The 26,749-nt window shown below is 40.9% G+C and overlaps 1 protein-coding gene across 1 annotated transcript in view; it reads right to left on the reverse strand.

Annotated features, from left to right (window-relative positions):
- Positions 1-26,749, reverse strand: part of LOC133557921 (ras-related protein Rab-26) — a 130,024-nt gene that overhangs the window by 61,075 nt on the left and 42,200 nt on the right. The window contains exon 4 of the mRNA XM_061908883.1: positions 20,506-20,572. Coding sequence (XP_061764867.1) covers positions 20,506-20,572 — 67 coding nt within the window. The remainder of the gene's footprint in view (positions 1-20,505; positions 20,573-26,749) is intronic.

The following is a 26,749-nucleotide window of genomic DNA, read 5'->3' on the forward strand; positions in this document are numbered from 1 at the left end:
CAGTATTTTACAAAGTCCAGGATTTATGTTGTGTACTGCTCCAGATCTTGGTGTTTAAAGATGTCCAGGGCTGTTGACTCAAAACAGTCTTAAAGCTGTTCAGAAGCATTTTTAGGCAATGTTTTAACAGTTCTGGTTGTGGTAGGAGCACTTTTACTGCGAAGGGTGGATGTTGGTATTAAATTCATGGTCATGTGGTCTGACTGACCGAGTTGAGGAAGTGCTTTAGCCCTGAAGCCTTGTTTAATGTTCAAATAAACCTTGTCTCGTGTGTTGTCTCCCCTGCTAGCACATTTAAAATGCTGATGGAGTTTGGGGAGGGCAGTCTTTAAATCTACATGATTAAAGTCCCCAGCAATGATGTGAGCAGCCTCAGGATACCAACTCTGCTGGCTGCTGATAGTATCACATAAATGTCCGAGTGCCACGTTGGCATTAGCATCCGGAGGAATGTACACAACTGTTCGCATCACAACATTAAACTCACTGGTCAGATAAAAGGGCTTGCACTTGACAGTTACATACTCCAGATGTGGTGAACAGGGACTGTTTTTTGTCCTAGTGCAGTGGTTCTTAACCTTGTTGGAGGTCCCGAACCCCACCAGGAGAAATTTTAATTTACTGTTAGAATAATCATGTACATATATTATCACACAACTTTAGTATGCTTAAAGTCTGTTGCCATAGTTATTAGCTATTGTGCTCAAGCTGCAATTTTTCTATCTGTGCAAGGACAAAACTTTTGGTCTGAGGGGTGGCCTTTGCCACAGATGTTGTAATTGTTTTAGCCCGCTAACAGCCAAGGACTTCAAAGACCTCAACTAAGATAATTTGACAGCACGCAGACGAAGCCGAAACAAGGAAATCATAGGGCCCCCAGCACATTCCGTCACATATTGTGCGTACTGGACCTGCTTTGTATAATATATGTGACCACTCCTTTTAGAGGCAGCCTCAGTGATGTTGACTATGGAACTCCTGAATAAATAGAGGGACGCGAGAGCTGAACCTTAGAGCGTAGGGCGAGAATGTGACTAAGTGTGCAGCTCCATGCGTTCTCCTCATGAGCTAAACTGAACTTTGTCTCTGCTTGGTTCCTTGCTTCTTTGTCTGATTAATAGATGTCATCAGTGTTTGAACCTGACATTTACATGATGAGTCGGGTGTGTCTTGACCTCCGCCGAACCCCTGAGCCCGACTCACCGAACCCCTAGGGTTCGATCGAACCCAGGTTAAGAACCACTGTCCTAGTGTCAGTGCACCAGCAGTTAACATAAATGCAAAGCCCTGCTCCGCGGCTCTTACCAGAGTCTCTAGTACTGTCATGCCTGTATGTTGTGCGGCCTGCTAACTCGATAGCCGTGTCCGCAAATTCTCTGTGATGAGCAGCATGTAGCAATACTTCAAAATGTTATTTGAAACCTGTAGTCTTAGTTTGTCCATTTTGTTTGCCAGTCATCTTGCGTTTGTGAGGAAGATACTCGGAAGCGGCAGTTTGTGTGGCCGCTTCCTTAGCCTCAGCAACAGGCTAGCTCTGCATCCCTGCTGGGATGGTTGTCCAGGCTGAGCCGGAACGTCTAGCTATATCCACGGGTATTCCATGCAAGGAAATAAAGTCAGTTGGAAGAGACCATATCGAAACACGTATTTGTATGTCAGATTTTTATTAGTTTAAGAGCCTACTGAAATGAGATGTTCTCATTTAAACGGGGATAGCAGGTCCATTCTATGTGTCATACTTGATCATTTCGCGATATTGCCATATTTTTGCAGAAAGGATTTAGTAGAGAACATCCACGATAAAGTTTGCAACTTTTGGTCGCTAATAAAAAAGCCTTGCCTGTACCGGAAGTAGCAGACGATGTGCGCGTGACGTCGCGGGTTGTGGAGCTCCTCACATCCTCACATTGTTTACAATCATAGCCACCAGCAGCGAGAGCAATTCGGACAGAGAAAGAGACAACTTCCCCATTAATTTGAGCGAGGATGAAAGATTCGTGGATGAGGATAGTGAGAGTGCCCCATCTATCCATTTTCTACCGCTTATTCCCTTTAGGGGTTTTGGGGGGAGCTGTCGCCTATCTCAGCTACAATTGGGCGGAAGGCGGTGTACACCCTGGACAAGTCGCCACCTCATCGCAGGGCGAACACAGATAGACAGACAACATTCACACTCACATTTACACACTAGGGCCAATTTAGTGATGCAAATCAACCTATCCCCAGGTGCATGTCTTTGGAAGTGGGAGGAAGCCAGAGTACCCGGAGGGAACCCACACTTTCGCAGGGAGAACATGCAAACTCCACACAGAAAGATCCCGAGCCCGGCATTGAACCCAGGACTGCAGGACCTTCGTATTGTGAGCCAGACGCACTAACCCCTCTTCCACCGTGAAGCCCGATAGTGAGAGTGAAGGACTAGAAAAAGAAAAGAGAAAAAAGAAAAAAGAAAAAAAAAAGGCGAGGGCAGTGGGAGCGATTCAGATGTTATTAAACACATTTACTAGGATAATTCTGGAAAATCCCTTATCCAATTATTGTCTTATTAATGTTTTAGTGAGATTATATGGTACCTGAAAGTCGGAGGGGTGTGGAGACCGCCAGTGTCTCCGGTGGGAGGAGGTAACAGTCTGCAGCTGCAGGAGGACGCCAGCTCCGCTCATGTCTACGGTAAGAGCCGACTTATTAGCACCATTTTCTCACCGAAACCTGCCGGTTGACATGTGGTCAGGAACCATGTTCGCTTGACCGCTCTGTTCCATAGTAAAGCTTCACCTTCGGGAATGTAAACAAGGAAACATCGGCTCTGTTTGTGTTGCTAAAGGTAGCTGGATTACACCGCTTCCCACCTCCATCTTTCTTCTTTGACTTCTTCATTATTAAATGAACAAATTGCAAAAGATTCAGCAACACAGATGTCCAGTATACTGTGTAATTATGTGATTAAAGCAGACTACTTATAGCTTGGATCACGCTGGAAGAACATGTCCGCTACAACCGGTGACGTCACGCGCACGCGTCATCATACGCGTATTATTCCGCGACGTTTTCAACAGGATACTTCGCGGGAAATTTAAAATTGCAATTTAGTAAACTAAAAAGGCCGTATTGGCATGTGTTGCAATGTTAAGATTTCATCATTGATATATAAACTATCAGACTGTGTGGTCGGTAGTAGTGGGTTTCAGTAGGCCTTTAACTACTATCTTACTGACAGGATGCAGTGTGTCCACCATAACAACGTGACCTCGGAGTATGTTAAGGTAACGTGCAGAGTTTCACAGGGTTCGGTTTTTGTGCCAGAAGACTTAGACTTAGAAAATCTTTGTCCCGGAGGGGCAATTTGGTTTGCAGCAGTAGTCATTAAAAACAAGCTTCAACAGTAAAAACGAGGTACAACAATAAAAACGAGGTACAACAGTAAAAACGAGGTACAACAGTAAAAAACGAGGTACAAAAGTAAAAACAAGGTACAACAGTAAAAACAAGGTACAAATACGTAAAATACATACAAACCATCATAAAGCTAATACCACCATATCATTTGACAACCAAAAAATTACACAAAGCGACTTGGTAAAGAATCTTGGTGTTAACTTTGACCCAACTCTCTCATTTGAGTCACACATTAAGAGTGTTACTAAAACAGCCTTCTTTCATCTCTGTAATATCGCTAAAATGTGTCCCATTTTGTCCACCACTGACGCTGAGATCATTATTCATGGGTTCGTTACATCTCGTCTTGATTACAGTAAAGTATTATCTTTGGGTCGCCCTATGTCTAGCATTAAAAGATTACATCCATCCACCCGGGGTCGCGGGGAGTGCTGGAGAAAATGTGGCTGCTAGACTTTTGACAAGAACAAGAACGTTTGATCATATTACGCCTATACTGGCTCACGTGCACTGGTTTCCTGTGCACTTCGGATGTGACTTTGAGGGTTTACAGACTACGTATAAAATACTTAACTGTCTAGCTCCATCCTATCTTGCTGACTGTATTGTACCATATGTCCCTGCCAGAAATCTGCATTTAAAGAATTCCTGGTTTTTAGTGATTCCCAGAGCACCAAAAAAGTCTGCAGGCTTTAGAGCGTTTACTATTCAGGCGCCATTACTCTGGAATGCCTTACAGTTAGAGATGCTACCTCAGTAGAAGCATTTACTGTAAGTCCCATCTTAAAATCTATTTGTATAATCTAGCCTTTAAATATACCCCTTTTCAGACCAGTTGATCTGCCGTTTCTCTATTCTGCTCTGCCCCCCACTCCGGCATAGATTGGTTATCCGGTAGCCATGAAAAGCTTCCAGGGAGGAAGCGCTAGCTCTTCCAAGTTGGAACCGGGGGTGGACCACACCTCTTTGCATCAGTTGGTGATGTCCCGGCGCTTCGACTTGTCTACATGCAGGAGGATCCCCTGCTGGGCTCATCATGGACTGGACTCTCACATTATGAAGTCGGGATTCAGGGTGGACCACTCCTTATGCATCAGTCGATGATGTCTCAGTGCTTCAACTTGTCTACATGCAAGGGGATTCCCTGCTGGCCCCATTATGGACTGGACTCTCACATTAAGCATATCCACTCGGCATCCATTGCAGCGGTCACCCAAGGGGGGTTCCAGGGTTTCTTGTTGTTCCCATTGGGTTGAGTTTTTTTCTTGCCCTGATTTGGTATATCATCTGAGGATGTCTTTGTAGCTAGTGCAGCCCTTTGAGATATTTGTGATTAAGGGCTACATAAATAAACTTTGATCATTGATAAGTCCCATGAGTGTGTGCTTTGGTGCAGGTGAGAGGAACGAGAGACTGCTGTTATGACATATGACAAAGAGTTGGTTTAAGCCTGGTTTGTACAGCAGACAATGACCAGTTTTGCTTTATAAATGTCTTTTTACTAAAGTTTTTGGTGTGGCTACGGCCGGATGTAAACTGTTTTGCTCAATAACGTGATCGATGGAATTCCTGTCCTCCTTAAAGCGTCTCGACAGACATTACCACAATTAAAGAGACACTAGTGATTTAGGGCTATATGAGTAAACATTGATTGATTGATTGATAAACAGGGTTGGCAAACATTATCTGTTGTGGTCTGTTGTCACCGGTCACTCACAGTTGCAATGCAAAATCATACAGAATAAACTATGTGTTTATTTTGTTTAGAATTAAAATGGGATTTGATTTTTTGCGTGACACAGATTTGCTGTGCGCATGATGCGTGAGCAGTGCACAACTGTGCAGGCGCGCACCTCAGAGGGAACATTGATTGCAATATTGTGTCGAGGTGGAAATTGGGAGAAATTCGTGAGAATGGTGGCCCCAGGAGATTTTCGGGAGAGGCACTAAAATTCGGGACTCTCCCAGGAAAATGTATGTCTATATAAGGTTATCCAATTTCTAAATACTTTTTAAGTTACACAAGGGATCCTCAAATAAAACTTAGAGGTTAGGTTCAGGGAAACTTCTTTAAGCTGAAAGCCAGAACATCATAATGTATCGCTGTCCTAATTAATTCCCAAAGATGATATGGCTAAACTTGCATCAAAAATGCATACACAAATGTGTTGGGGTCCATTTACTGTAGAAATGTGTGTAGAACAAGAATCCAGGAACGGGAAGATACCGGGAGAGAAAAGCTAAATACATGAGTCTCACGGGAAAAGGGTTTAACAGGTATGGTCTAAATCTGGATCTGTGTCTACCTATTAATCACTGGTTTATGCTGTCCAGGGTTACAAGTAAGCTGAAGCCTATCCCAAATGACCAACAAATCTTGGCCACTGTGCAGACCACGCAATAAGTTTCCCATTACAAAAAAATATATTGAATCCCCCTAGATTGTGATTGACACATGATACTACTAAACTAAAACTTATTCCGGTAACAAACATACATTAAAATGTAGGCAAAAACATAGTCCAGGCCGTTCCCTTGGCAATGGCAATGTATGGATGGACAAGAAAAAGTGACATTTTAAAGCAGACCGACCTTGGAAGGCACTGGTATTTAACATTCAGGACTAGTAGCAAGCTTCACATATCATTGAAACGATCTGCTGATTCCATTCAGTACACTTCCCATCCATGAGCCCATCATTTAAAGACACTGAACATTGTGTGACAATGCGAAAAGTAAAAAAATAGAAAAAGGGAACGCTGGCTTATGTTTTTGTCACTCTTAAATCCTCAACCATCTTTCATCCCTAATTACAATTTAACTGGATGAAAAGGTTACAACAAGTATTTTAAGACAGAGCAGTAATTTTAGATATGGATCTAGGACAGGTTGGATAGGACAAAAACATCAGTACACTTCCCGAGGTTTTCACCAGGGGCGTCACTAGACCTAATACTGTACTGGGGCACACCTGGGGCACAAATAATTTGGTGAGCATGCAAAGCGCGCAAGCAAAAACATTTTTAGCACTTATTTATCATAAAAAATACATAAATAGTGCTTTAAACTATGAAATCTTATCAGATTATGTTGTATTAATCTTTGATTAACCACCTGAAATTAACTAATGCATTTGACACAAATTTAACATCTACAAAAGTAAAACAAAAAATAAAGCACCCCTACATCTCTGGGTTCTTTTATATTATTTAATTTACATTTATGGCAATGTGGCTAATCCTATTTCAGATACACAAAACTATAAAATATACACAAAACAATAAAGCCACAGTAGTAGAATAAATGAACAACTGTTGTGTGTCTGTTCAGGGAATCATTTTCTGAGAAGTAAACTGTAACGTCTCCTTTTCATTTTTGCAAAGTGGTCAATCACTCTGGACAGACATGGAAATATTACAGTAACTGTTATACAGTTGACCAGTGGTTCCCAACTTCTGGGTCGTGACATTAAAGTGGATTGTGTGTCATTTTCAGTGAGTCGCAGTCAGATGTGTGCATGAAAAAAAAAAAGTATAGGGAGAAAAAAAATCTAATTGTAGCAACAAAACCAGATATTTTTAGCTATTTTTCTAGTGACTATTAGTGAGTATTGAAGCAAAAGGCAAACCAACTAACAAGTTGGAGGAGGACTCAGGACAGACATGGAAATATATTTTTAAAAAATCTAAATGGGGCAACAAACCCGATATTTTCAGCCATCTTTCTGAAAACAAATACAGAAATGTTACTATTTTTCTGGAAACAAAACCAGATGCTTTAGCTGTAGCCATTTTTCTGGTGACAAAACAAGATTATTTTAGTCAAAGTCACACCAATAACAAGACAAGTCTACTGTGCTATTTTTCTGAGAAATAAACTTGAATGATTTAAAAATTTGGCTCACGACTTGATATTGAAAAATGTTTTTTTTCCTGAAGATAAACCATTTGAGAAGCACTCAACTCACACATGCTTACTCCAAATCATCATTGATGCAGAACCAGCAGACAATAACCAACATGATGTTTCACGTTCATTGGAAATTCCCCCAACTGCTCGTACAGCAAATGAATATGTTTATCTTGATACAAGGAATAACGTTAGCTAACTTAGCATCAACTTAAGACAATGATGTTGCCTAGCTAGTTAGGACTTCACTTACAACTCTCATTCCTCGCTTCTTCTTCCCTGCTCCGGGCGAATAACTTTCTGATATGCATCTAGGAGTTACAGTTTGAGTCAAATCAAAATCAAAATAATATAATTAACAAATTGTTGTTGGCTAACGTTACCTACCTCAGCAGTGATTCGCATCCCCTCTCTCTCTCCCCCTTTCTCTCTCTCTCTCTTTCAACTAAAGTCTCGATCCACACGTGAATAAATTACCATATTAATTAGCCATGTGCTCATTGTTACGTGGAGTGAATACAGTAGCAATTAATTACCATACTAAGGAGTATGTGCGCTGTTGTCTATGTTATGTAGACTTTAAACTCTGAAGCGTTTTTTTTTATTGGTGAAATTTTTACTGGGCACTGCAGATCAACACTGGGGCACGTGCCCCAGTGAAATCTGTCTGGCGACGCCATTGGTTTTCACCGACTTAATATGTTGTTTTCGCTTTGCATTCACCAGCGGCAATTATCGATTAAATAGCAAACCTCTGTGACATTTTCTGACATTCTATAAAGTTGACTGGTGATAAGCAGAAGGGTAGACGGTGCGATCCATATAGAGAATTGCTATCTGTCACGTCTTAAAAAGCAATCTTTATCAATAATCACTGTGCTGACCTTGGGTCATCTCATTCCCAAGAAAGTTAACGGCGCCCAAATCAATCGACACAGTGCTTTAATTAAGTGCTGGGTGTCTCTTTTCAAATACATGTCTTGAATTAAAGTCATGTTGTTTGTAGTAAGATGCAAATCATTATATATTCTGCTGTTGTCGATCCACATTTAATCTTACGGCTCCACAGTGCTTCAAGCTTCAAAAATAGACATCCCACTTTTTGTACTTCCTTGATTTAATATATATATATATATATATATATATATATATATATATATATATATATATATATATATATATATATATATATGCTTTTCTTGTCACAAAAAATACTTATCTTCCACACTGAGCAAACTTGGCACCCAAAGCCTGCCTTCTCGTCACCACCGTCTACTATAAAGGCAGGGATTTTGTCTCATTGTGTAGAAATGAAAGAAAAATCAGCTCCACTGAGCAAAAGGGAAGGCTTGGCTGGGTTTGAAACAGCTGGAATTCTACACTTGACAATCACCTTTGCATTAAACGAGCCTGTCACATTGCACTGGATGCACAGGAACACTTTACTAATTTGCACTTGGTGTGGATCGTCTCGCTTGACACAAAACTGCTAGCAAGAGGCGGCTAACAAGCCCTCCAAATCCACATACAAAATCGGTCCACAACGCTCCATTTACATCCCGTAACCTGCATATTGACCAATATATAGCAACATTGATTTTTATATGCATCACAATTAGGACATGGACAGTTATATAATTGATAAGTGAATGTCAATAATCGCTGTATTTATTGTAAATAAAGTAATGCAGAAAGCTGTAAAATTTGGTTGACTGCAGCGAGACATATCACTCCTTTAGTATCGGGCACTTATGTTCCAGTTTTGCACACATTTCCAGGAATTTAATACATGTGAAGGGAATTTCTTATTACATATGCACTGATTTTAAAATTTGAAAGTGATAAAACGCTTATATAGTGAAATGTAAAAAAAGTTAAACTGTATCAATATACAGAGATTAAAGGCCTACTGAAATGAAATTTTCTTATTTAAACAGGGATAGCAGGTCCATTCTATGTGTCATACTTGATCATTTCCCGGTATTGTTATATTTTTGCTGAAAGGATTTAGTAGAGAACATCGACGATAAAGTTCGCAACTTTTGGTCGCTAATAAAAAAGACTAGCCTGTACCGGAAGTAGCAGACAATTTGCGCGTGACGTCACGGGTTGTAGGGTTCCTCACTTCCTCACATTGTTTACAATCATAGCCAGCAGCAGCTAGAGATATTCGGACCGAGAAAGCGCCTAATTTCCCCATTAAATTGAGCGAGGATGAAAGATTTGTGGATGAGGAAAATTAGAGTGAAGAACTACAAAAAAAAGGGTGATTGCAGTGGGAGCGATTCAGATGTTATTAGACACATTTACTAGGATAATTCTGGAAAATCCCTTATCTGCCTATTGTGTTGCTAGTGTTTTAGTGAGATTAAATAGTACCTGAAAGTCAGAGGGGTGTGGCCACGAGTGTGTTGACGCCAGGGTCTCTGAGGAGAAGTCACTGCAGCTGCAGCAGGACGGAAGCTCCGCTGACTTATTGTAACAGGGTCAATTACGTCTTGTAAATAATTTATTTTCTAAAGTTTTATTATTGTTATAATTACACAAAATATGTAAGTTACATGTAAATACCTGAATATTGTTTGATGTTTTGTCAATGTGGAACCATTGTCTCATTGTCCCTCCTACTGCAATAATTACTGTGACACCTGTCTTTTTATATGCGTTAGACACGCCCTCCAACTTCCCTTTTTGTCTACGATAACGGGAGAGGTAGGCGTTCATGCGACGACAGAAAATGTCTTGTTAAAAACTTTAATTAATTTCTTGTTCATTATTATATATTTGTGTAGGGGCTCGACGATGGCACAAAGTTTTGATGACGATTGTATTCTGTTTTATCAGGTATGTTTTTATTTTACTGTGTATGTAACTTCCCTTTTTGTCTACGATAACGGGAGAGGGGCTCGACGATGGCACAAAGTTTTGATGACGATTGTATTCTGTTTTATCAGTAAAGTGCAGTGGAGAAACCCATGGTGTCGGTCGTCATATATAAAAAACACACAACGCAGAGGAAAAGACCACCGGTTACACTTGGTGCCGTACGACCCGTTGCATCGCCGACCAGCCCTCGTCTGGTGCCCGGGAAGGCTGCCGGAGTTTCCCGCCCGCTGCACTCTGCTGCTCCTCCCTCTCTCTCCCTGTCGCCGCGGACAAAGGTGCGCGCTCCCGCGTGCGCGCAAGGTGTGCTGACAAACCACGCTGATTTAAAGTGTGTGTGTTGGATTTAAGCTCGTTTAGGTTTGTGCTGGTGATGTTATTATATCCAGCTGGTACATTTTATGAACATTTTGTGACAGATAGTCCTATCAAAAAAAAAAAAAGTATAATGGGCATGCCTGTTTGTATGAGTGATTAGTGAAGCCTTTTGATTGTTTTATTTTCTATTCATCTATTGATCAGTGTGGGCTTATGAGAGGCTTGATATGCCCTAATAGCACTTGTGTTTTTTTGCTACAGTGCTGTGCTATGTATTGATTTGTCAGGGGTATTTACAGTGGGCTTTACAGTGAAGTATTTTTTTTTTTTTTTTTTTTGTTGTTTGGTTTTTTTTTGTGTCAACTTGTGTCACTATTGGCCTTGTTTTGCTATACTGCCTTTGTGGGAATTTGTCTTTGTTGTGTTGGTGAAGTATTAGTACAGTATTTGAAATTCCTGCAATGGCTGGTCGTGGGCATAGTGTCACATTTGGAATGGGGAGGGGTAGGTTGGTGTCAAGCAGTCCTAGATTCATGATAGACCAACCAGTTTTTAACCCGCTACTAAACCCCATCTCTAGCTCTACACCAGTTACTCAAGCAGTGCGTGAGCCCACACAAGTTATATCTGTTGATGCTTTTGGAGACATGATCACATCTTTAGCTAAACAGATAGGAGACAACATCTCTGCCAACATCAGCATGATGCACCAGCCAAGTGCCTTGCAGCCTCAGTCCACCGCTGTGAGCCCTTCCTCCGGGCAAGATGGTTCGCCACAAGTGAAAGTTGTCGTGCAGCCTGACGTCAAAGCACCACCTTACTTTAGGGGCAATAATTCAGATTTGTTCTCAATTCACGAATGGGTAGACATGATGAAATGTTACCTAAATAGAGTAAAATGTGACAGTCCTCCTGAAATGTTTGAGCTAATTATGTCCAGACTAACAGGTAAAGCGAGGGATGTTGTAAAAGTGTCGCTGCGCAGCCGCCCTGATCTGAATGCACATGACCTGCCCACTGCAATGTTTGACATTTTGAAAGGTAACTTCAGTGAGTTATCATATTCTAACTTACCTATGAAAGACTTTTACTTCACAATTCCCCATTCTGGTGAGAGTGCTATGGACTACTGGATCCGCCTTAATAAGTCCATCGATGCTGCCGACGAGTGTCTCCATAGGCAGGGTAAATCTGTTGAGGACCCCAGTGCTGAAGTCGTCATGATGTTTATTAACCACTGTCCTGACCCTCATCTTGCCTTGTTGTTTCAACTAAAGTCGCCTGAGCAGTGGACTGCAGCTGAGGTTCAGGAGCGTCTGGATGCTCACATAAGAAAGGTTAGAAAGACAGCACCCCAGTCTCAATGTATGGTGGGCTTGTCAACTTATAGTCAAAGCTCAGTGACTGATTGTTCTTCACAAGGGGCTGTCTCGGTAGCACGCCAGCAGTCATTGCATACTGTTCCTCAGCCTTCCCCTACCCTTTCCTGCAGTCACCCTCCGTCTGATGCTCCTGCGGCTGTCGCACATCAGTCCGCCTCCCCATTACACCCATCTTCTGTCAATGTGGCGCCAGCCGCTTTTGACCCACCAGTTAACGACCCTGGTGCTCAAGTTGTGGCCATGTTTGATAGAGTTCTATCCTTGTGCAATGCTTCTTTGGCTAACAATCAAAGACCAGGGCGCCAAACGTCAGGCAGCCGTCAGACTGCTCAACCCCGAAATCACCAAAGTTCTTTGGCAGTCACTTGTCGAGTATGTACGTCCAGTGAACATTCAACTCATGCACACTGTAAGCTCTACAGATTGTGCCTTAACTGTTTGAGACCTGGTCACATGAAGCGTGAGTGCCCACAAGCCTCACATTCCCCGGCTATACCGCCATCTTTTCCACCCAATGCTGATTTAAACTAACCCGCCTGTGTAGTGAGAGGGGTAGCATGGGCGATGCTAGTAGCACCCTCAGTGAAAATGAAGATGTGCAATTGACCTATGTGAACTGTTGTAGTAGTGTTTCTGATGACAAAACAGTGATTGTTGTGGGTTCCCATAGAGTGGAAGGAGCTAGTGAGTTGTTTTATGCTCCAGTGTCTGTGGGGGGCCAGTCTGTTTTAAGAGGGATGCTTGATTCAGGTAGCATGTCATGCACGATAAATGTGGAGGCGGAGTCAAAGCTTAGAGCTGTTGGGCTACTCCCTAGCCCTCGGCCTGTGCCGGAGAAGGTGGTACTTATTGGCTGTGGTGGCCTTATGACACAACCCAGGTGCATTTATGACCTTGAAATTGAAGTTTATGGGTCTAAGTTCATTGTGCCAACTTTACTTGTACCAGGGCAGAAAGATGAGATGATCATTGGGACCAATGTCATAAGACCCATTATACAGGCGATGAAGTCGGATAATAAGTACTGGCAGCTGGTCTGCTCCAATACTTCTGACCCCAATTGTGAACAGTTTCTTGGACTACTTAGCTGTATCACACGCTGGTCTGGTCCCAAAGTGCCTGAAAAAGTTGGTACAGTCAAGCTAAGACAATCTGTCACTCTTGCACCTCAGGGAGAGTCTCTAGTATGGGGGAAGCTGCCCAGCAGTGCTCCTGTGTCACCTGGGAGCACTGTCATTGTGGAGCCCACCTCTTCCCGTTCAACCCCTAGAGACATCATTGTTGGGCGGGTCGTGACACCCATGTGGGGTGATCGTTGGGTCCCGATGAAAATTCTGAACCCAACAAAGAGACCTGTGACACTGCGCCGTAATGCTAAGGTAGCAGATGTTTTTCCTTGTATTGCAATGGAAGACCTTCCTTTGTCACAGAATGTGTGTATGCAGCAGACCTGTGAGGGAAGTGACCCAACCTCCAGGTCAGGTACCACCTCTAATCCCCTTCAGCAGCTTAAAGAGTGCGGGTTGGCAGATGTTGATCTTGAAGGGTGTGAAGTATCAGAGGAATGGAAACAGCGTCTGGCTGAACTAGTCCTCACCTACGAAGATGTATTTTCTAAGGACAAGCTGGACTGTGGTGAAGCAAAGGATTTCGTCCACCGAATCCACCTCACTGATGATCGCCCTTTTAGACTCCCCTATCGCCGTGTCCCTCCAGCTCACTATCATAAGCTGAGAGAGGTGCTGTCTGAGATGGAGTTCAAAGGAATCATCAGCAAGTCAGTCAGTGAGTATGCTTCACCCCTTGTCCTTGTCTGGAAGAAGTCAGGGGAGTTGAGGATCTGCACAGACTTCCGCTGGCTTAACGCCAAGACCGTGAAGGATGCACACCCGCTACCCCACCAGGCTGACTGTCTTGCCGCCCTTGGGGGAAATGCCTTTTTCAGTACCATGGATCTTACATCGGGGTTTTACAATGTCCCCCTCCATGAGTCTGACAGGCGGTATACGGCCTTCACAACACCTTTAGGCCTATACGAGTACAACAGACTTCCCCAGGGCTTGTGCAACAGCCCTGCATCCTTTATGCGGATGATGATCAGCATCTTTGGGGACTTGAACTTCTCAAGCCTTCTCTGCTATTTGGATGACCTGCTCGTGTTTGCTCCATCCGAAGAGGAAGCCCTGAAGCGGCTGGAGAGTGTCTTCCTGCGTCTCAGAGCCAACAACCTGAAACTAGCGCAGAGGAAGTGCTACTTCTTGCGAAGGACCGTAAAGTTTCTGGGTCATATAGTAAACAATGGGGGCGTCGCAGTCGACCAGGAGAAAGTCAAGGTCATCTCAGCTTTTGAAAAAGAGGATCTTATGGAGGATGACGGCTGCACCCCATCACAGCGGAAAGTCAAGTCCTTCCTTGGCATGGTGCTGTACTACCAGCATTTCATCCCTGGCTGTTCTTCTCTCGCTAAGCCATTGTACACCTTGACTGCAGGACAGAAAAGGAGTGCCAAAGGCTCCTTTGGGCGTAGAAGAGCAGGCACCTTCAGAAAACTGACTCCTCAGGACTGGACGTCTGCCTGTGAGAAGGCATTTAAAGATCTGAAGAGTGCACTTCTTAATAGTGTGGTGCTGGCTCATCCAGACTTTGAAAGGCCCTTCATCCTCTGCACCGATGCCTCCCTTGATGGTCTAGGTGCAGTCCTGTCCCAGGTCCCCGATGGCGAAGAACGAGCGAGACCAATTGCTTTTGCAAGCAAAACTCTCAGCCGCAGCCAAGTCAACTACCCTGCTCACAGACTGGAGTTCTTGGCCCTTAAATGGGCAGTTTGTGATAAATTCAGCCACTGGCTCAAGGGTCACAGGTTTACTGTCTGGTCGGATAACAACCCCCTCACTCACATCTTGACTAAACCAAAACTAGATGCCTGTGAGCAGCGGTGGGTCTCCAAGTTGGCTCCATATAATTTTGAGATTAAGCACATCCCTGGTAGGCAGAATGTTGTGGCAGATGCACTCAGTAGAGACCCATTTGTGACTCCTTTAAGGGAGCAACTGCTGGGTGAGCCCTATGCTAAGCTGCTGAATGGGGTCTGTGATGTCAGTGATGGATGTGTGCAGGATGCGTTCCGCTTCACTTGCCAGCCTCAATCACTGATGTGTCATCCTCACATTGACGCTATTGAAAGTTCAATGTCTGAAGAAGATGTCTCTTCCATCCTTTCTTCTTTGGATGAATGGGACTGTGCTCCCCGCCAGCGTGCTACCTCACTAGCTGACCACCTCACAACATTGGAACCTCCTGGCCAAGACACTTTGCCTTCCCTATCACTTGCTGACCTTCAGTCTCACCAACAAAAAGACCCAGTCATCTTAAGAGCTACTTTTTATGTTGACAGAAAACGCAGGCCCTCCAGACGCGAACGATGTAATGAAAATCAGCCAACTCTGAGAGTCTTGAAACAGTGGGATAGGCTGACACTTCAGGATGGCATTCTCTATAGAGTCACAAAGGACCCTTTGACCAAGAAGAAGAGGTACCAGTTTGTTGTGCCAGAGTCCTTGAAGGCAGATGCACTGTCTGGCGTTCATGACCAAGCTGGTCATCAAGGTCAGCCCCGCACTCTTGCTCTAGCTCGCCAACGCTTTTTCTGGTATGACATGGAGAAGGATGTCCGCAATTACGTGAAACAGTGCCGCAGGTGCGTTCTTAGCAAGACCCCTGAGCCTTCAGCAAGGGCCTCGCTACAGAGCATTAAGACCTCTGCTCCCCTAGAGCTTGTGTGTGTTGACTTTTGGACAGCTGAAGACCGCCACAACAAATCTGTGGATGTACTTGTAGTCACTGATCACTTTACGAAATTGGCACATGCCTTTCCTTGTCAGGACCAGACTGCGAAGAGGGTTGCTAAGAAATTATGGGACAGCTTCTTCTGCATTTACGGGTTCCCTGAGCGCCTTCATTCAGACCAGGGTGCGAATTTTGAAAGTGAACTGATTGCTGAACTGTTGATGTTGTCAGGAGTTCAAAAGTCTCACACTTCCCCCTACCATCCTATGGGAAACGGTGGGACGGAGCGGTTCAACCGCACCTTGGGCAACATGTTGAGATCATTGCCCCCTCGTTCCAAGCAAAAATGGCCCCAAATGATCCAAACAATGACTTTTGTGTATAATTGCACTGTGCATGAGACGACTGGGTTTGCGCCTTTTTATTTGATGTTTGGGAGAACCCCGAGATTGCCAGTAGATCTCCTCTTTAAGAATGTGTTTCGGGATGAGACTGTGTGTGACTATAACATATATGTAAAGTCCCTTTTAGAGGACCTGCATTGTGCCATGACGCTTGCCCAGAAGAACTGCTCAGCTGAGCAGAAGCATCAGTGCAACCAGTACAACAGACGGGTCAAAGGTCAGCCTCTTTCACTTGGCGACCAGGTTTTGTTGGCAAACAAAGGTGTCAAAGGGAAGCGTAAACTTTCTGACAAGTGGTTGCCTGTTATACACACTGTGGTGGCCTCAAAACCTGACCTGCACATCTACCGGATCAAGGATCCAGAGGGGAATGAAAGGGTTGTTCACCGTAACCTGTTGCTCCAGGTCAACTTCCTGCCTTTAGACGGAGCTTTGGATGATGATGCTGGACCCGTGGTCATGCCTGCCATTGCAGTGTCTGATGGGTATGAGTCAGAGGTGACTGATACAGCAGCTGCAACTGTTGGGACATCCCATGCTGGTTCCCTCTTGAGTGCTGATGCTTGTGATGATGGCCGTACTGCCTCATGGGTCCGTGAGCAGTCTTCCTTTGATGAGCCTCAAGGTTCAGAGTCCGCTGAAGTAGTCTCCCCTACAGACGGTGGCTGTATTGCTGCTCTGGATCCCCCGATAGCACTTCCTTCTCCCTCACTACAATTAGTCCCAGTTGTTCCACCTCAAGCATCTGGTGCTGAGAACCAATTTGCCTCACGGTTTGGCAGAGTCATTAAACCTGTTTACCGTTTAATAGAGTCCATGGTTCAACTTGAGTCCATATTAAGGGTTGAGCCAGGCGTCCATACTGTTATTAATGTGTGAGATATGATCAAAAAGCTGATTTGTGCTGCTCTTTGTGTGGACTCGATGTTCTGAAAAAGTAATTTTTCCCTTCTCACCCACAATGTTTGGCCTGTGTATGTGTGGTGTATAAGGCACCTCACCTTGTCTATAGAGTACTTTGAGTTCTTGCTAGGCGCCAAGCAAGTCTCTTGTTCTCTTATCCTTTAAATAGGAAGCGTATATTGCTGTTTAATGCAAATTTGTGATTTTCATGGCCATTGTGTTTACATATGTATGCTGTTCTTGCAAACCAGACTTTTGTGTAATTTTTGGGGGGTGAGTGTAACAGGGTCAATTACGTCTTGTAAATAATTTATTTTCTAAAGTTTTATTATTGTTATAATTACACAAAATATGTAAGTTACATGTAAATACCTGAATATTGTTTGATGTTTTGTCAATGTGGAACCATTGTCTCATTGTCCCTCCTACTGCAATAATTACTGTGACACCTGTCTTTTTATATGCGTTAGACACGCCCTCCAACTTCCCTTTTTGTCTACGATAACGGGAGAGGTAGGCGTTCATGCGACGACAGAAAATGTCTTGTTAAAAACTTTAATTAATTTCTTGTTCATTATTATATATTTGTGTAGGGGCTCGACGATGGCACAAAGTTTTGATGACGATTGTATTCTGTTTTATCAGGTATGTTTTTATTTTACTGTGTATGTAACTTCCCTTTTTGTCTACGATAACGGGAGAGGGGCTCGACGATGGCACAAAGTTTTGATGACGATTGTATTCTGTTTTATCAGTAAAGTGCAGTGGAGAAACCCATGGTGTCGGTCGTCATATATAAAAAACACACAACGCAGAGGAAAAGACCACCGGTTACACTATTACCACAATTTTCTCACCGAAAACTGCCGGTTGACATGTAGTCGGGATCCATGTTCGCTTGACCGCTCTGATCCATAGTAAAGCTTCATCTTCGTCGGGAATTTTAAACAAGGAAACACTGGCTGTGTTTTTGTGGCTAAAGGCTAAAAGCTTCCCACCTCCATCTTTCTACTTTGACTTCTCCATTATTTATTGAACAAATTGCAAAAGATTCAGCAACACAGATGTCCAAATTACTGTGTAATTATGAGATTAAAGCAGACTACTTATAGCTTGGATCGGGCTGGAAAATAATGTCTGCTACAACCCGAGACGTCAAACGCACGCGTCATCATACTGCAACGTTTTCAACACGACACTTCGCGGGAAAATTTAAAATGACAATTTAGTAATAAACTAAAAATGCCGTATTGGCATGTGTTGCAATGTTAATATTTCATCATTGATATATAAACTATCAGTCTGCGTGGTCAGTAGTAGTGGGTTTCAGTAGGCCTTTAAAAATACATTAATGAACAATTTTTAATCGAATTGTAGCTCCTGAATCGTAATCCAATTGTGAGGTGGCAAAAGATATCCACCTTTAATTGTGGCCATAATCCGAGAAATTGGCCAACTCTTTGATTGATTGATTATTTTATTAGTAGATTGCACAGTTCAGTACATATTCCGTACAATTGACCACTAAATGGTAACACCCGAATACGTTTTTCAACTTGTTTAAGTCGGGGTCCACGTTAATCAATTCATGGTCTGAAATTCAATATAGACCCAAAGACATTGTTAGTAAGACGTGGCAAGATACTAGTTTCATTCCCCAAAAAAAATACCTGGGAGTGAGGGTTAATTTAAAATCAACATCTAAACAGAGAGCACAAGTCACCATTTCAGTGAGAGCAGAGCATTGTAAGCCACTGTTAATTATGCGTATATTCTGTATTTCTTGTTTAGCTCTTAGCACTACTGCTACAAAATGGCTTAGTGTTTCACTAGAGCTGGATCTACTTAGCATCGAGCTTCAAAAGCGTGTAGCTCATCCTCCTTGTATTCAGTCTCAAAAAGATAAGGTTCTGGATCATCATTCTTCTCAAAGTAGTGGTCGTTGACCCTCCCAAAGTCTGCCATGTGGTAGTTGTTTTTTGTTGACAGAAATAGCAATCATTGCTATGTGCTGTGTGAAATTAATTTGCCCCGGAAAGAAGTGTCAGTAATGCTTAAAATGACCAAGATACTGTAGCTGTTACATGCCATCATGAATGTGCATGTTACAGGTTGTTTGAAGGCTTTATATTTAGGCAGATTATCTGTATTCTTAATTGCTTCATGCTAGCACTTTTACACTATTTGCATTGCAGCGAAAAGAGAAATACACATTTATTCTTGTCTCACATAGGAATTGTGGATGATATATGAAATTCTCCTTTGCTACTGGCCTGGAATGTACTTTGCAGTTCAGTTTTAAAAGGGGTCGTTTTGGAACTTTGTTAGTGAAACTTTACAAAATCTATCGAATCGAATTCAACCATGAAAATCATTACAGGAAACGGCTCTAAATTAGTATGGAAAAATTCAATAACAAATCTTTGAAGTTATTTTAGTACGTTGTTGTCATCTACTGTAAACGCTTGTTTGAAATGGTGAGGAGGATTCATCCTCCCGCATGTGCTCACCTCAGTGTACTAGAGTTACAAAATGAGGCAACGTTCTCGAACTGTCAGAGGTTCTTATACTTCAAGTTCTGGGTGTGAAACATTGTCCAATTATTTCACAAGAATCGACAGCTTTCATATCAGCTCTGTTTGGGTTGCATCCTCTTCCGGAGTAACGCTTGTCTGACCAAATGAGCTTTTATTTAAAAGTCAGTAGAAGACTGAAGATTCCGAAGAGACGTTCAGGACTCCCATGTTGCCTTGTTAAAGATCAGTGGGCAAACTGTTGGACAACTGGACTGACACACACACGCACACACACACGCGCACACACACACACACACACACACACACACACACACACACACACACACACACACACACACAGCTTTAAAATATAAGTTCTGATAACATTACTTTGGAAGGACTAAAGTATGTGCTTAATTATACATCAACATTTGCAACAACCGCCATCCTAAATAAGTTTTGTGCAACTTTGCAAGCTACTGACATATTTAGGTTTTCCATCACATTTTAAAGTAAGTGTGGGTGTGTGTGTGTGTGTGTGTGTGTGTGTGTGTATGTGACAGAAAATGTGTGAGTGCATGTGTGTCCAAGGTTTTCATCACCTGCTTTTTCAGGTAGGCCTAAGGCACAGTTTTTGTACTCAACCGGGTTTTTGGAGATATGGGTGACACACTCCGTCGCAAAACACACTTTGGAAAACATGATAGACATTTCACCCCCAACAGTGCGATACTAATTTAGCTCCACATCAGAGCCCAGGGCTGATGCTTACAGGCACGCACGCACAAACACACACGCACGCACACACATTAAACACACACACACACACACACACACACTGACATGCCTATCAAATCCGATGCAAGTTTAAAAAAATATTTTTTTCACCACCACAGCAGGAAAGACGGTCAAATAGAGACAAATCAAGTCTGAAGAAAATCCAGGTAAAAAGACAAACTGTCTTCCTTGAGGGAAAGTAAACTATAAAAACATTTTAAAACGTCCTACCATGAGCATCGCGATAGTAGGCATGGGTGACACTCCGGAATCGCTCTTGACCAGCGGTGTCCCAAATCTACAAAAGAAGAACATAAATAAAATACAGGTGGTCCTGGTTTTACAGCATTCCGTTGTTATTAAAGCACTCCTATGGATTATTAATACCGTATGAGAAGAAAAGGTACATTTTTTCATGTGGGTGGCAGTAGTATATGAACACAGGTAATATATAGGCAGAGCAAAGTAAGTTGACACAATTGCTATATTGACAATGATGTCATTTTGGTTATTTTCTGTTAGATTGATCATCTTAACCTTCATGAACTCTCCCAAAGCTTGAAACAGACTATCCTGGGTACAGTCTAGCAAACCAAAGTAAAGTGAAAGTAAAAATTTAAGTAAAATTAAACATTGAAAAATGCTCAGCAGAGAAGTGGAGAACATCAACAACAACAACATTCGCTGAATGCCCGGACCAAGCTGCTCAAACGCTGCAACCACCATCAAGCATAAAGATGGCATATTTAAAACGGGCTCTGCACTTTTTGGAGAATTTTTGTTCACAATGATTATGGGACACTAGAACACATGCTTTTTTTTTTTTAGGATTCTGGAGACAAAAAATATGCTTGCAAGATGATGCGGCTAATGGGAGCCACTGTTGTTGCATTCAAAGTCCTCTAAAAAAAAAAACTTCAAAAGCATTACCAGAACTTATTTCCTGGGCGCATTTATTTCTGTGCCCAAAGCAATGCATTTCTGTCATCCATCAACAAATGTGCGCTCCTACTTATATAATTTTTTGTCTTTTGCAAAACAGAAATGCATCTTTGACAGGCTCTAAGAAAAACTTACACAACAAAACAATAAGAGATAAAAAAAAACAACAACAACCATAACATATAAACAAAATGTAAGATATAAAAGCTGTTTCAACAGTGTTCATCAACATGTGTGTTTTAGAATGATGGCAGACTTGGTAGTAGAAAATGTAGATGGCTATATTTGAACAAATGAGGATTCACAACCTTATCTTTCTGAAGCTGAAAATACAGAGGATGAACTGCTAGTTATAGAAGCTAAGCGAGCAAAAAGAGAGGGTGAAACATTGGAGCATACAGAAGCCGAAAGAGTCAGGACCGGCATGACTTCATCACGGTGTAACTGTGGAACTTGTAGACAAGGTATTCTGACGGAAATGGCATGTTTACCCAAATCATCTTGTAAAAAAACGACCCTAGCCAGCTTGACCAAACGGACTAATATCCATTAAGTAAGTCGCTTTAATATTGATCGTGATACATGCAGCACATTGTGCTTGTTAGTACAACTACAGTACATATGCTGCCGAGCTAGCTGTGTACAAACAAAACATCACATGTTGGCTCATACTTTACAGATACTGTAATATGATTGTTTACATTTTCTGTCAGTACAGATTGGTGTTCTATTGCATTGTGTTGTACATTACAAACTCAAAATCCATTCTTGTCTCTCATAAAGATTGTGAACGGTAGGAAAAAATACAAAAGAAAGTGCAGTTGACCTTTAAAATGATTCAGGTAACTTTGTCAAACCAGCAAAGATCAGACACATGAGATGGCACAAAATTTAGTACCCGAGTCTCAGATTTAGCTCAGTGAGTACCACAGGAATGGTACTAAATATAAATCAAGTATATAAGTATAAACATCATAGTTTAATAGGAATAGATTATAAATAAAATATAATAGAAAAATAGAATAGATCTTGCCTCTGTAGTGCAAACAAGGATTGTCTACTATTAAATGGACACTACATAATGGTGTCATCATTGACAACTTGACTGTGAGAAGCAAGATGGCGGCGCTCCCGTAAATTGCGACAACATTAAGCAACTATTACTAATCTACTCAGTCAAAACACAAAAGAAAGGCGTGAGAAGCACCAACGCACCTTTTGTCATGCCTCCTCCAAAGAAGAGTGCACAGATGGAGAATGACATAGAGGAAATACGGAAGTCGCTAAACTTCATGTCAGGGGACCTGGCTAGCGTCTCCCAGCAGCTAAGCAAGCTCACGGAGCTTGTAGATGAAGTGAGGAAACTCAAAGAAATAATTCGACAAAAAGACAAGACAATAACGGATCTTGAAAGGAGAGTCGAAAACTTGGAGCAGTACACGAGGATGGAAGATGTCATCATCACGGGACTAAACATCAGACCGTGCTCGTATGCCCGAGCTACTGCGGCAGGCAGGAATGTTGGAGAGGACGCAGAGAGAGAGGATCTCCAAACTCTGGAGGACCAAGTCTTGCAATTTTTGAAAGGAAAAAACATACATGTGGATGCAAATAACATCTCAGGGTGTCATACGCTGCCACGCAGAGACAAAGCAAAGCCTTCAATCCTTGTGCGCTTTGTAAACCGAAGACACAAAACGGAATTACTGAGACAAGGAAGAAAGTTGAAGGGATCTGCGGTGTATATCAACGAGCATCTGACCAAGAAAATATCGGATATAGCACGGGAAGCACGGATCCTGAGGAAAAACAATAAGATTGGAGCCACATGAACAAGAAACTGCAAGGTTTTCATTCAGCTGAATGGATCTACACCGGAGCAAGCTAAAGTAATACTGGTGAGAGAACTTGAAGACCTTGAACAGTTCAGATAATGTCGATTGTTCCATTTTTTTTCGATAGTTACAATTGCACTTTTGTCGAGCTAATTTTTTTGATCGTTCTATTTTTGATGAGGACAGCTACAGTGAGATTTTTGATGAGATTATTTTTGGAATTCTCAGACTATTTTTGTTGTTTTTTACTTTTTCTTACCTTGGATTATAGAGGCATATACCCAACACCACGCATAAAACCGTGTGGACAACCAACATGACAGAAGAACAAATGAGCTGCACAAAATTAAAGTCTTTCAACTTTCATGATCATAAATGCTTTGAGTTAGAAAATAACATTGACCCAGATATTCACTTCTATCAGGACGCTAATGTGGACTGTGAGTATTATACTGAAGAACAGTTGAATTCAAATGTTGAAATGGAAGGCTTTTCAGTCATTCATTTTAACAGCAGGAGTCTTTACAGTAACTTTTCCAAAATTAAAGAGTATCTTAAACAAATACAGCAAAGGTTTACCATAATAGCAATTTCAGAGACTTGGTTGAATGATAGTAAGGAATTACTGGATGGATTAGAGGGATATGAAATGTTTTGGCAAAACAGGATGAACAAAAGGGGAGGAGGTGTTGTATTGTTTGTGATGTCCTCTCTCAAATGTAGGCTGATTGCTGACATGACAACTGCTATTGACAATCTGATGGAATGTGTAACTATTGAAATCAGTGTTGAAAGATCCAAAAACATATTAATTAGTTGTATTTATAGAACTCCTGGAACATGCATTGATCAATTTAATAAGAACATGTTCGAGTTATATGAAAAACATAATGATAAGATGATCTTGATTTGTGGTGACTTTAACATTGATTTGATGAAATATAATGATCACATGAAAACCACTGATTTTGTTAATCTTATGTTTAGCTTGAGTTTCTTTCCACTAATTGTAAAACCTAGCAGAATAACAAAGGACAGCCTAACACTAATTGATAATATTTTTATAAATGTATTTGATGGGAAGAGGAAAAGTGGACTCTTAGCGACTGATGTAAGTGATCACGTGCCTGTTTTTACAGTGATCCAAATGAACAACGAGCCAAACTTACAAACAAAAAGACTAATAAATAATTTTGTTCGAATAAAATCACCAGAAGCAGTTAATGCATTCAAGGCTGATCTTTTAAATCAAAACTGGCAAAAATTTTTTGTGCAGGATACTAATGAAGCATACGATACATTCCTGGATATATTTCTGACACTTTATGACAATCATTGTCCATTGAGAGAATATAAGCAAAATACTAAAACGAGGGAAAAAACATGGATAACAAGGGGTTTAGTAAAAGCCTGTAAAAAAAAAAAAAATAGACTTTACAAGGAATTTATTAAGAATCGAACAAAGGAAAATGAGGACAAATATAGAAAGTATAAAAACAGATTGACATGTATCATGAGGCTGCAACAAAAAAAACTATTATGAACAATTGCTGCATAAACATAAAATCATTGAAACCTGGCATGTGCTTAATACTATGATTAAAAAATCTAGCAATAAGGATTTTACAGCATATCTGGTAAAAGATGACAACTCAATTATTGAAAATATAGAAGAAATAGCTGAGGAATTCAATAAGTTTTTTGTGAATGTTGGCCCAAATTTGGCAAAAAATATTAATTTAAAAATGAAGCATGAGAAAAAGTTAAAGCCTGTATCTCACATAAACAATTCAATGTTTCTTGGTGGAGTTTGTGAAAGTGATGTGTCAGAAGTGGTCAGAAAGTTTAAAAATAAAAAATCTGTCGATGGTAACAACATGGATATGTCACTTGTTAACAAACTGATGGATTGTGTTCTGAAGCCGTTTACTAATATATGCAATAAATCTTCATCAACTGGAATTTTTCCTGACAAAATGAAAATCGGAAGTTATTCCAATTTATAAAAATGGTGATAAACATATGGTCTCAAATTGCAGACATGTGTCCTTAGTACTTCAATTTGCAAAAATTATTGAGAAATTATTTGTAAATAGACTTGATAAGTTTATTGACAAACATGAGCTATTGAATGACCATCAGTATGGCTTCAGGAGTAATCGATCTACATCTCTAGCAGTGATGGACTTTGTAGAAAACATAGCTACAGCAATAGAAAAAAAGCAACACACCGTTGGAGTATTTATTGACTTATGTAAAGCTTTTGACACAATCGGTCATTCCTTACTTCTGCAAAAATTGGAAAAATATGGCATAAGAGGTGTTTCGCAACAGTGGTTAAGTAGTTATTTAAATAACAGATATCAATATGTGGAAATTAATAAGATTAAATCACAGCCAAGAAGAGTAACTTGTGGTGTTCCACAAGGCTCGGTATTGGGACCTAAGTTATTTATACTCTACCTCAAATGATATTTGTTCAGTATCTAATAAATTGAAATTTATTATGTTTGCAGATGATACAAATGTATATTGTTCAGGAGAAGACTTAAAGGAAGTGTTGCGGATAATGGAGGTTGAGTTAATTCAGCTAAAAAAATGGTTTGATATTAATAAGTTATCATTAAATGATGAGAAAACTAAATATATGGTGTTTAGTGGTGCAAGGACAAATTGTGAAGCAAAATTAAAATTAAATCAAGTGGAAATTGATAGAGTATATGAAACTAAATTCTTGGGCATAATAATTGATCATAAACTGTGTTGGAAACCGCATATTGAATATATAAAAGGAAAAATATCCAAATCTATTGCTATTCTTTATAAAGTAAGACACATGCTGAATAAGACATGCCTGCATATGTTGTATTATTCTTTTATTTTTCCATATTTAACGTATTGTGTTGAAATTTGGGGAAATGTTTATAAAACAAACATAGACCCAATAATAAAACTTCAAAAAAGGGTCATTAGAATAATACACAAAGCGTGCTACTATGAACATACCAATCCATTATTTATGAGTTCAAATGTATTAAAATTTTCAGACATTGTGTTTTTAAAAACAATGGAAATTATGTTTTGAGTAAAAAACAACAGCCTTCCAGCTTGTATTCTCAGGCTATTTCAGATAAGAGGAGAAAACTATAATTTACGGGGGATATCGATTTTTGAAATAGGTAAAGCGAGAACAAATATAAAATACAAATGTATTACAGTTTTAGGAGTTAAATGGTGGAACAAGCTCAGTGATGAGCTGAAGACATGCACTTCTTTGGTAAGGTTTAAGAAAACATTGAAAGGTGAAATAATTGAAAATTATAAAATATAGTTACAATTATTTTCATCCCATTGATTTTTGATTTATTTATTTTTTTATGTTGATGTTCCAGGCAATCTAATTTTCTGTGAAGGTATAGGATAGGCAAATATAAGCTTTGGCTTCAGCCTATTCCTTTTTTGGTCATTCTTTTTCTTTTCTTTCGTGTGAAAATGTGCATTATTGTATACATATAACATGTACTGTAAAACTGATCACACACAATGGTTGATTGATTTGATTTGATTGATTATATGACCAAAATAAACTTATTTCATTCATTCATTTCATTCATTGAGACTTACACCTCCCAATAAGCTCCGTAACCCATCTGAGACCCCTTTCATTGAGCAGGATAACCACAGGGATAAAAGTTAGG

Source organism: Nerophis ophidion, linkage group LG08 (genome assembly GCF_033978795.1).
Source record: "Nerophis ophidion isolate RoL-2023_Sa linkage group LG08, RoL_Noph_v1.0, whole genome shotgun sequence".
Lineage (NCBI taxonomy): Eukaryota > Metazoa > Chordata > Actinopteri > Syngnathiformes > Syngnathidae > Nerophis > Nerophis ophidion.